Genomic DNA, 10,843 nt, shown 5'->3' with positions numbered 1-10,843 from the left:
TTCTGCAGCAGCAGACTTGTTGGTGCTAATCCAAGCAACTCTGAGCTTTGTTTGCCCCGCGTGCAGCTTGCAAGGCATTCATTCCTACCAGAGACCACTGCAAATGTATTGATTAAACAAATTTCCCACACTTTTAAGACATTTTTAAGAATGTGCTGAAAAAAATCCTTCAATAAAAATAAGATTATTTTTCTTCTTGCTACAGTTTGCAAACATCTGGTTTATCTAAATAGCTGTGATGTAATACATCATTTAGTCTCAAGCAAAGGATGCATAAACTGTTGATTAATTCAAGCAGAGTAATAATGAAGGTTGAATCATCCAATTCATTCAAGTAAAAAGGTCTCCAACTGAATTTAAATGTCGATGCAAAACTGAACTAGGATTTTTCTCTTATTAAGGATTTGCTAAATGTAAAAATGTAAATGAAGGATTATTTAGATAACTCAGGTCACAAGCATAACATACACACTTCAGTTACAATTTTGTAGCATTTTCTAAAAATAGATATAAATCAAAACTGCTTTAAGCTCATCTGTTTGAAATAGACTATCCGTTCTCTGAAAAAGCATATTTGAGACAAATAGCTTTAAAAACTGCTGCTGTGACTGAAGAAAACCCCAAACACCCCTAACTTATAACAATAATTGCAGAATAAATGTTTTCATTGAAAATTTGACACCTACTTAGTTTATTTTGAGCAAATTCCTTCTTTTCCAGATGATTAAAGATTCAGAATACATTGAATTTTTTCATTTGCCAACTAGGATTATCTATTGCTGCCATCTGCAGGATGTTCGAAGATATTTTGCATGTAAATTCTGTTGTTTGGCAACTTTTTTCCACATTGTCTTGTCTTATAAAGTGTATTTTTTGTATTTTAATCATGCAAAGCGACCAAACAGCAAAAATTCAAGGACTAAATTCATTTTGCATCCATAACAACAGTTTCTAATAAATAGTTATTTTCCCCCCTTATTTGTGATTCTTTAGATGGAAACAATCAGACTTTAAGAAAAAACAGGGTTTTCTATCTCATTTATTGCAAAATATTTGATTTGATAATCTCATAAGGCGTGGTAATAATTAACCACATAGGGCGAAATATGATCTACAGAACAATCAGGACTGTTTATTCTTAAGAAAATTAAAATGTTTTCATGCAAACAAAAGTACCAGTGAAGGTATTCATAAAAGAAGCTTCAACAATTAAATGTCTGCATGCACCTAAACTGTTTTTAAGACAGCTAAATTAAAAATACGCTTTTCCTTTGCTAAGCTGCTTCAGACGCAAGTAGCTTCATTCTCTGGGTCGGACTTCTACCTCCCTTCAATGCCAAAATAAATCTGAAAGACATCACAGCAGCCTTTCTCATTTAGGAACTGGTAGAGCTGTCCAAGGTCCATGTGGTTCCCCCTGTTCCCATGGGGGTCAAACATGGCCTCTTCAAAGCCTGTGAATTTGCGCAGAGAGTCCACGCTCTCGCTGTCCTCGCTTTGACGATCAAGGCTAATATCCTCTCTGTGTCGAATCATGATTTTCTTCCATGTCAGAACCTTCACTCTGAAATGAGGAAAAAGGTGTGAAAATATATTAAAAAGTGAAAACCTGGCACTTCAATAAGCTCCTGGCTCTGACATTGTCTGCTAAAAATATCAACACTTGAGGTACCTGGACCAGAACTCCTCACAGGCAGACTGAGGCCCTTCCACACACACAATGCCAGGTTTCCCGGGCATGCTGAATCCTGACAGACCCAACTCCTTTGACCATTCCAGAATGTTCTTCCTTTTCGACTTGTTGTAAATGTGATGACTGTAGATCCACAGTCGACTGAACACTTCCTGTGACTTCTTCCTCTGAGGCGGTGCCGTTAATAAGCTCTTATTAATGAAAAGGTGCAGGTTGTCTTTCACCCAGTCTGCTGCAGAAAGCACACACACTTCCCCCAGGCAGTTTTCCGTGAGGTACTTATTGAGACGGGCCTGCAGCTGAGTTTGATCCGTCCTGCTAAGAGCAGAACACCTGGAGTCAAAAATAAGAAAATATTTCAATTTAAAGTAATTATTCTAATGAACAAAAACATGATTCTTTAAAAATCCGTTACAGTGATAGCTTTAAACTGTTGCGTGATATAATGTAGGCAAAACGTTTTTTTTCTTTCTTTTTTCTTTTTTTTTGCTAAACCCCATCCCAAAGACTGCCATGCAGTTTGAATTGGGAGTTTGTCTCCTCCACTTCCGGTCGGCTCTCCCCAGAACAAAGTGTAATGAATAGAAAGGGTCAATTTTCTAGCCTAGTGAACTAGACCAAATTCTTGCTTTGCAAAGTTTGGTCTAGGCACGCTCCATTGGAACCTCCGCAGCTCCTACCAGGACTCTGGCTAGCCAATCACAGCTCTCTAGAGGGGTTTCAAACACACAAAGAGCTGTGACTGGTCCACAATGGTGGGCCAACCATAGTGCTCTATCTGCTTAGTGAACAAATCACAGAGCTTTATCCGCTTTGTGGGCCAGTCAGGGCATGCTATATGCCTGGTGGGTGGGATGATGCAACAGAGTGAAACAAGAGTATGTCACATTCATTGTCCAGTGGAATGCGGAGATCATTTGAAAGACAACGGTAGAACCCGCCCCACAACCGAAAGCCGTCAATGGAGCGTTGCCAGACTAAATAATATATTTATTTAGTCTGGCTTGCCAGGCTATCAATTTTCACCATCGAATTGACACAGTAACCTTTCATGTACGCCAGAGCTGCAAAGTCAAGGTTACGCCAGCTGGTATGGCGCAGTATGGGGGCCAAAATTAAGACTACTGCCCAGCAGCAGGAGGCTATATAAATTCTGAAGCAAACTACCGACCTGATTAATGATAAGCTGGCGCCGGTAACTGAGAGGTTGGCGCTGCTTACTGAGGAATAGCACCTTTACTGGCGTTATTACTAGATAGGCTAGGGACTGGCAGCCCTCGGCTGGTCATTGACTGGTTCAAACACTCCCTCTGCTGTCTATTAGCATGGATAGGCTAGCGTTAGCCTGGACGGGCTGGTGTTAGCATCGGAGAGGCTAGCCATTAGCATGCCTAGGCTGGCCACTAGCTGGATTTCCTACCCTCTTGATGGACCATTAGCATGGATAGGCTGGCGTTAGCATCGGAGAGGCTAGCCATTAGTGTGCCTAGGCTGGCCACTAACTGACTAGTGACTCTATGAGACATGCTAATGGCGAGCCTCTCCGATGCTAATGCCAGCCTATCCATGCTTAAGGTCCGTCAAGGGGGTAGGAAATCCAGCTAGTGGCATGCCTAGGCACGCTAATGGCTAGCCTCTCCAATGCTAACACCAGCCCATCCAGGCTAACGCTAGCCTATCCATGCTAATAGACAGCAGAGGGAGTGTTTGAACCAGTCAATGACCAGCCGAGGGCTGCTAGTCCCTAGCGTATCTAGTAGTAACGCCGGTAAAGGTGCTATTCCTCAGTAAGCAGCGCCAACCTCTCAGTTGCCGGCGCCAGCTTATCATTAATCAGATCAGTAGTTTGCTTCGGAATTTAGATAGCCTCCTGCTGCTGGGCAATAGTCTTAATTTTGGCCCCCATGCCGCGCCATAAACTGGAGGATCCAGAAGCACAAATCTATGTCGCGGTATGGGGGCCAAAATTAATACTACTGCCCAGCAGCAGGAGGCTATATAAATTTGAAATGCATATTGTTCTTACTATGATCCAATTATATCACAAATCACTATGTGTTTGATTTAACAAGTTAATCATTATCTACACTCATACACATCTTCATAAGATACAAATTAAGGTTAAGGTTCACCTCACATAAAGTTTAAAGATTCTTATTCACACAATTAAGAATCTTGTATCTGAAGGAAGGCGTGGCTTTCTGAGGAATGCTTAGGTAAAACCTCCAGAAATGGCACATTCTGATTGCCAGAATGGCTGGAAATCATATCATCGGGGTTTATTAAAACAGGATTTACTTCCCGATGAATTCAGTTTCCAGCTGAACCCTGATTCGGCCAAATCGGGAAAGAAGCCTCTTTTGAAACATCTCTTTTGACATACAGTCAACCTGTTTGCACGCTGCAAGCTGACACGGACAGACAGCTCCTTAAGAGTCATATTCACTTTGGACGCAGACAGCATTCCAACTACTGTTCTGACCTGGAAACATCTCAAGACTGGACGGGTCGCATCGAAGTTAATCTACTGGCTTCAGGTGCCGTGAAGTCCACCTGACTTCGGACAGTCCGGATCTGCTGGGGGTCTCCGCCAAAGTTTGTAGGCACAACGCGTCTGATGCTGTTTTGTTAATAATCCACTCTCTAGTTTATAGCAGACAAAAAATTCTTTTACACCCAGATTTCACAATTTCTTTCAGATACAAAGATTCTGATGAACATTTAGCTTACATCACACCACCTACACATCACATTCCATCACATCTCATTATTCATATCTTGTCAAGTATAATCATTAGTTTAGAAAAGAATAAAATTCCTTTTTAACTATATACCTGACTCTGTCTGAATTATTACGAAGTGTGTTTATGGTCCCTGAACAAGTAAAAGTAACTATAATCTTCTGATTAAACATTCAAAGATCAATCAGATTGACATTTCGTATTCATATGGAATCATCACATCTTATTGGTCATAATTAAATATGCAGTCATTACGCTATAAAGTGTGACCGCTACAAAAGAAAATATGAATGAAAGTGAACGGGGCAACCACTTTGCTTTACACCCTGAATCCCACATATGCTGTAATTTAATTTAATTGAAAAGTACTGTGTGTACTCTCACTATGACTGTCACATAATTGGAGATTTATTAACTTGTAATAATTGCAATTAAAGTAACTAAAATTCAGACGTCGCATAAATGGCGTCACCACAGAATCTCTTCTCCCCCAGGGTAACTGTTACTCACCACATGGCCAGATTTATAGTAGTTTTCGTTTACGTTTAATGCTCCTTCTGTCTTGGAAGAAGAATTTGAAGCTTGATAAACTCAGCCATTTTTCTTTTTCTCTCTTTTGTATCTGGTTTGATGACGTCATTTGGTGAGACGAGCATTTTTAGTCCGCTATGTCTTTTTACACAAAATCTAAAAGAACTTTTGCCGCCTGTTGTAAAAAAGTGCTTTTTTAGCATCAAAATTTGTTTTTAAAATTTACGGACATCACATATGCAACCCATGGCACAGATCAAACTGGATCAGAAAATTACTTTCTTCGGCTCATAGACTCCCATTCATTTTTGGTAGAAGGGAACCCATGGTCGGGAAGTAGATGGGCGTGACGTAGGCTCTCTGTGGAGCGCTGCTCAGCATTAGCCAAGGGCCATAGACATCTGCTTACATATTGATGTCAACAGCAGGTGCACGTTAACAGAAGTATCTAGACTGATACAGATCTGGCGACATTTCTTATGAACAAGTCTTAAAAAATTTGTATTTATATCAGTGGTTCTCAATCCTGGTCCTGGAGGGTCGGTCGGTTTCCAACATGTTTTATTTTTAACCTTGTTTTGTTTCAACACAAGTGCAGTTCTAGTAACAGCTAGGAAACATTGTAAAACAACGTGTTTTAGCTTCATTGGCCAGCTAGAATTGTGCATTCACAAACGACAGCCATTGTTTCCAACCAATCACAGAAGTAGGGGGTGGGGCATAAGGTGCAATACATGTTTTCCACCTCTAGATTGTGCCATTTGACCAAAAAACTGTGGGTTTCTGTTTTAATAAAGAAAAACACATTCAAGCTTTGAACTACACATGCTGTCATTCAAATTATGTTTTATATTCCCAATTTCTGCACATGTCACAAACCTAAACGAGTCTGTGGTTTAAGGGGTCCAAGCTGGTCCCCATGTTTAGCTATGAAAGGAGTTTAAAACTTTTACCATGTGTTAATATTACATAGCTTACCTTACTGTTATATCTGGCAACACGCTAGGGTATTCAGATGGATATGAGCAGGACAGAATAAAGCCACTCTGAGGAAAACACCAATGCAAGAAAATTAAATATAACAAATTTAAAGCAAATTAAATATTAAAACAGCCTGATTACCTCCTCCATGACTGAAGAATCCAGCTTGTTCTTGATGAGGAACTGAGGTCTGGAGGCAGGAGGTTTGTCTCCCGAAGCTGATCCCTCCACGTAGCTCCTGAGCTCAGCCACAGCCAGCGGGTCGCTGAGCTCCAGCTCTTCCTGACTGGGAAACATGCTCGCTAGCAGCTCTATCTCTGCAAGCTGAGACTCGGCCCACTCCAAGTAAGACATGTTGCTAAAACTTGATCATTTAAATAAATCAACTATACTGTTCTGTCGCCACTTTTCAGCTGTTAATAACCATGTTGGAGCGGTTGAATTGAACAAGATAAACATATATAGTTGACTCTTGCAAATAATAAAGAAATGAAATGATAATAATCCTCTTCTTTTCTGTGTGAGCCGTTTGTTAGCTTCTTGTTTGAACTCGAACTTATTAAACGACGGAAAGTTCTTGTTTCAACTCGGATCATTTTAAACGGCGGACTGACGTAGTTCCGGTCTCTGTTGCATGTGTCATCTGGCGGCTTCTGGAAAATCTGTTGAGTTGCTTCTTTTTGCGATTTTGAAATAGTTGAAATATAAACTCGTTTCATGTACCGTTACCTTTACATGTAATGGATTTATAGGCTTTAACAAACAAACAAACCAAAAATGTCCGTATCAAAGAGGTTAACTGCAGTGAGGAAACGAAACAGAAAACGGTGAACGTTAGCCTCTGGTTGTGATAGTCACAGTGAGTTGACTTTATGTAGTGTTACGTGTATTTTATACATATTGAACTTAACGTTAACTTTTCGGTGTGTTTGTTGCTTTTATTTTAGGTGCGTGTTGTGTGGTCAGCGTCCAACACTAAATCTACTTTGGTGGAAATGGGAAAGAAAAGAGGAAAAGACAAGACCTCCAGAGAGGAGGATGCATTTGACCTGACAGGTAAACAGTTGTCTTACTTTAACGCTTTTTACGCCTTTAGAAGACCTATATGTTGTTTTCACAGTTCCAACCTGCAGACACATCAAGAAGGGAACAGACCAAACTCTTCTGAAGAAACTCCCCAGTATTTCTGATTGGTCGAGGTGTCAGGATTGTAAACATGAGGACAAAGAAAATATCAACACCAGTGAAGAACAGGACTCTGAAGAGGACACAGATGCAGGGGGGATATGGATGTGTTTGAAATGTGGCCACAGGGTGAGTTTTAGTTACCCATTATTGGTCAGATCCAATCTTTTTTTTTTTTTTTTTTTTTACAATTTTTAATAACATTGTGTGTTCTTAATTAGGGTTGTGGAAGAAATTCTGAGAATCAGCATGCCATCAAACATTATGAGACTCCTCGATCAGATCCACACTGTCTGGTGGTCAGTTTAGACAGCTGGAGTGTGTGGTGAGCATGTCTTTTAAACACCAGTGTAACATCAGGATGACTTTCATTAGATTGATATAAACTTTTTCTTGTAGGTGTTACATTTGTGACAATGAGGTCCAGTACTCCAGAACAGGGCAGTTGGCACAGCTGTTGAGCAACATGAAAAAGCAAACCTCGTCTGGTTCTATAAGAAGACCAGAGAAAAGTAGGTACTTGTGAGTTTTACTGCAAAGGTATGTGTCTTATCTTATCTCTTTCCAACATGGTTTAGAAGTTTTTTTTAAAGTCCATCTAAATTTCTCTCAGTAAGGCAAGGCAACTTGATTTGTATAGCACCATACAATGGTATAAAACCGACCAAAGTGCTTCACAGACATTCAAAACCATACACAACATAAAAATGTTAAAAAACTAAATCTGTGAAATATGTAAACTGAATCATGTGCAAATATTTCTGGATTTACATTCATGTTTAGGCTATAAAAAGACAGTTCATTTGGCAGAAGCATTGATATGAAGGCTTATTTTCTTCACCACTGCCTGTGCAGGGAAAGAAACACCGCTGTTCTATAGCTTCTGTGGGATTTGGACCCTTTAAGGGAAGGCATTCCTTAAATGCTTTCATCTTTTTTTAAGCAAATAATTTTACAAACATTAAAGGAGCAATATGTAAGAATTCTTCTGTGAAGTAATCAGAAAGACTAGTGTCTGAATCATGTTGGAAGGAAGGTTACGATAAAACAGTTTTCATTCTCAGCCGGTTGGAGGTTGTGAGTTTTCTCTTTTCAAAAAAATAAATAAAGAGGGACATAGTCAGGGGGTGTTTCTCAGTGCCAAGAAACCTCGCCTTGATGTCTTGGTCCCGCCCCGGTTGCCTAGGAAACACGTCATCAGGAACCACCAAGACGTGTTCCAAATGTTCATGTTCTACCGAGGCGTCTGTTCTCCGTTTGTTGGCCGTTTAGCTAGCTGAGCTAGGATACACGGGAGGTATCTTGTAGCCTAGCCTTGGTCAAAAATTACCCAGAATACACCGCAGTATTTTCAAAACGATGGCGGATCAGAAGCCGGCAGCTACTTCGGGCAAAAATTTCAAGTTTAAATGTAAGTCAACTAATTTCAAATGTTTATATTTTTTTTTTAGATCCAAAGCAGTTAGCTATGGTTGGTTAGTTGATAAGTAGTTGCAGCTTCGGTGGCTAGCGGGTATTAATACGCTTATATATAAATTTAACAAATATATACACAATTTCAAAAGTAAATTGAACCTTATACGTATAAAATATCACCCATGTCACGTGACATTACGTCACCATTTTCTATGACCAAGGAAGGACAGTGTCCTCGTAAGCAAGGCGCCTGGCCTTGACATTGAGAACCCCCCACTGTTTACAGTCAGCTTGTAAGGTTGCAGAATCTGCAGTGAGCTAATGCTGCAGTGTGGCCATTTATAATTCGACACTGGCAAGCAAAAGGCTCCAAAGTTGTTTAAAGAACCAAAGCTAGTAACCAGAAGCGACCCAGGAAATATTTCTTGTACCCCTAAGAAGCCACAACATCTTTTTATTTTGTTGAAGCAGGCTGGAGGCTAACGTTGAGCTAATTAGAAGTGAGTGAATTAGAAGCAAATAGTCGGCTCTAAAACCAACTCAAGCTACTTTTTCAATTACCAACAACTCAATATTACAATGAAATGTGTGAAGTGAATGATGATTCGATTGGGGCGTTTTACTTCCTTTAATGAGTCGTTCAGAACTATTAACAGCAAGGCGGCAGACAACCACACTTCCTGTAATGCCAGAGAGGGATTACCGTAATAAGTGTAGTAAGTGCCCCCTGCTGTGAAACACCCAAGAGTGATAGCACCAGATATAACAATGTATTTATCTGCTTATAGACTTACTGTGTATGACTCGTCTTTGCTTGTCATCTAGAATCTTCTGGCGCTGATCTGGAACTGGCAACAGTTGTGAAACTCATGGAACGGCAATGAGAAAGCAATTCTTTTTGCTCAGGAAAATGGACTGCAATTACCTAATTTGACCACAGGATGTCACCGTTACTTCGTTTTTACATGTCACACCTGAAAGACCCATTAGCTTTGTAAATAAAAGGGAAATTTTACAACAGGGGATAAACACGCCGTGCTTCATCAATGCTGTTGAGATGTGTCAGTGCATCTTTTCTGAAAATTCTCAGTTTCTAATCATTTTCTACGAATTCATTTTAAGAATTGGTGCTTCTTTCAAACTTTTGAGACAGGAGATTAGATGTTTAAACTACCAGCTTTCTGTAACCACCATGTTTGTTTAGGAGTAAAGGAGGAAATAAAGGAGGAGGTGGATCTGCTGGAGGCCGAACAGAAGACAGAAACTGTAAACACAAAGGAAAACGAGAACGAGGAGAACACTGAAAGCAAGAACAATCAACAGAAGAACATCAAAAAAGAGATTGCTGGGAAACCTCCAAACCGCGACATGACTGAAAACAACATTGTTCCGGTAAAAGGGCTGAGCAACCTTGGAAACACTTGTTTCTTCAACGCAGTCATTCAGGTACGATTATACCTTTTACATAAGACCAGTCTGGGCTGAAATTAAAGTGTTTTTAATTGCTGTTGTTGTTTGGTTTGCAGAATCTTTCACAGACTCAACTTTTGAGACAGATTCTCAACGAAGTGACAAAAGAGAAAATAAGTCTGGAGATCAACCCTGGTGCCTCTTTAGATTTGGTGTGTTGTCGTCTATCCCACATATAAACCATCTGTGGTTTACTCTGTTCATTACTGAAACGTTAACTTATTTTAAATACAGGAACCTTTACAAGTAGAGTTGGACCAGCCTGGATCCCTTACTCTGGCTCTGTGTAAACTACTCAATGAAATCCAGGAATCCATAAAGGGGGTGGTAACACCACGGGACTTATTCACACAAGTTTGCAAAAAGTTGGTCCAAATATGGTTCGATAACCACTTAAAATGTGCTTTTATGTTAAACATCTCAGGTCTTTGAAATAATAATTCAACATTTTGTCTGATCCCTGCAGGGCTGCCAGGTTTAAGGGGTTTCAGCAGCAGGACAGCCAGGAGCTGCTGCGCTACCTTCTGGATGGGATGAGAGCCGAGGAACTTAAGGTGTACACTCAGTTTTAAGCTAGTTACTGTTCACAGCTTTTAAAAGCATTCGAAGTCTGAGCATCACTCAGCCTTTCCACCGGAGGCGTAAGTGGTGTCTACAGTGAAAGTATTGTTTTTTTGTGTGAGCTCAGTGGCACGTTTCATCCAACTGAGAGCGTCTCTGACTTGACACGGCAGCGAAAGCATTCCACCCATCTTGTAAAATCACAGGAGAATTGCAGTAGCAGACGGGATTCCCTGCGTTCACACTAACGAGCAAGGAGAAAGAC

At 40.3% G+C, this 10,843-nt stretch overlaps 2 protein-coding genes across 2 annotated transcripts in view; one reads left to right on the top strand and one right to left on the bottom strand.

Moving 5' to 3' along the window:
* Positions 1-1,021: 1,021 nt before the first annotated feature.
* Positions 1,022-6,507, bottom strand: rwdd2b (RWD domain containing 2B). The gene is made up of 4 exons (XM_015951345.3): positions 6,088-6,507; positions 5,944-6,011; positions 1,673-2,026; positions 1,022-1,564 (listed from the first exon to the last, which is right to left on the bottom strand). Exons 1-4 carry the CDS (start codon positions 6,298-6,300, stop codon positions 1,321-1,323), a joined length of 879 nt encoding a protein of 292 aa, XP_015806831.1. The 5' UTR covers positions 6,301-6,507; the 3' UTR covers positions 1,022-1,320.
* A 21-nt stretch (positions 6,508-6,528) lies between these two features.
* Positions 6,529-10,843, top strand: part of usp16 (ubiquitin specific peptidase 16) — an 11,463-nt gene continuing 7,148 nt past the window's right edge. The window contains exons 1-9 of the mRNA XM_015951341.3: positions 6,529-6,610; positions 6,894-7,002; positions 7,067-7,260; positions 7,353-7,456; positions 7,531-7,643; positions 9,752-9,993; positions 10,074-10,169; positions 10,252-10,382; positions 10,484-10,571. Of these exons, the coding sequence (XP_015806827.1) occupies positions 6,581-6,610; positions 6,894-7,002; positions 7,067-7,260; positions 7,353-7,456; positions 7,531-7,643; positions 9,752-9,993; positions 10,074-10,169; positions 10,252-10,382; positions 10,484-10,571 (1,107 nt within the window). The 5' untranslated portion in view covers positions 6,529-6,580. The remainder of the gene's footprint in view (positions 6,611-6,893; positions 7,003-7,066; positions 7,261-7,352; positions 7,457-7,530; positions 7,644-9,751; positions 9,994-10,073; positions 10,170-10,251; positions 10,383-10,483; positions 10,572-10,843) is intronic.

This window comes from Nothobranchius furzeri, chromosome 13 (assembly GCF_043380555.1).
Source record: "Nothobranchius furzeri strain GRZ-AD chromosome 13, NfurGRZ-RIMD1, whole genome shotgun sequence".
Lineage (NCBI taxonomy): Eukaryota > Metazoa > Chordata > Actinopteri > Cyprinodontiformes > Nothobranchiidae > Nothobranchius > Nothobranchius furzeri.
This window is presented reverse-complemented; position numbering and strand designations above follow the sequence as displayed.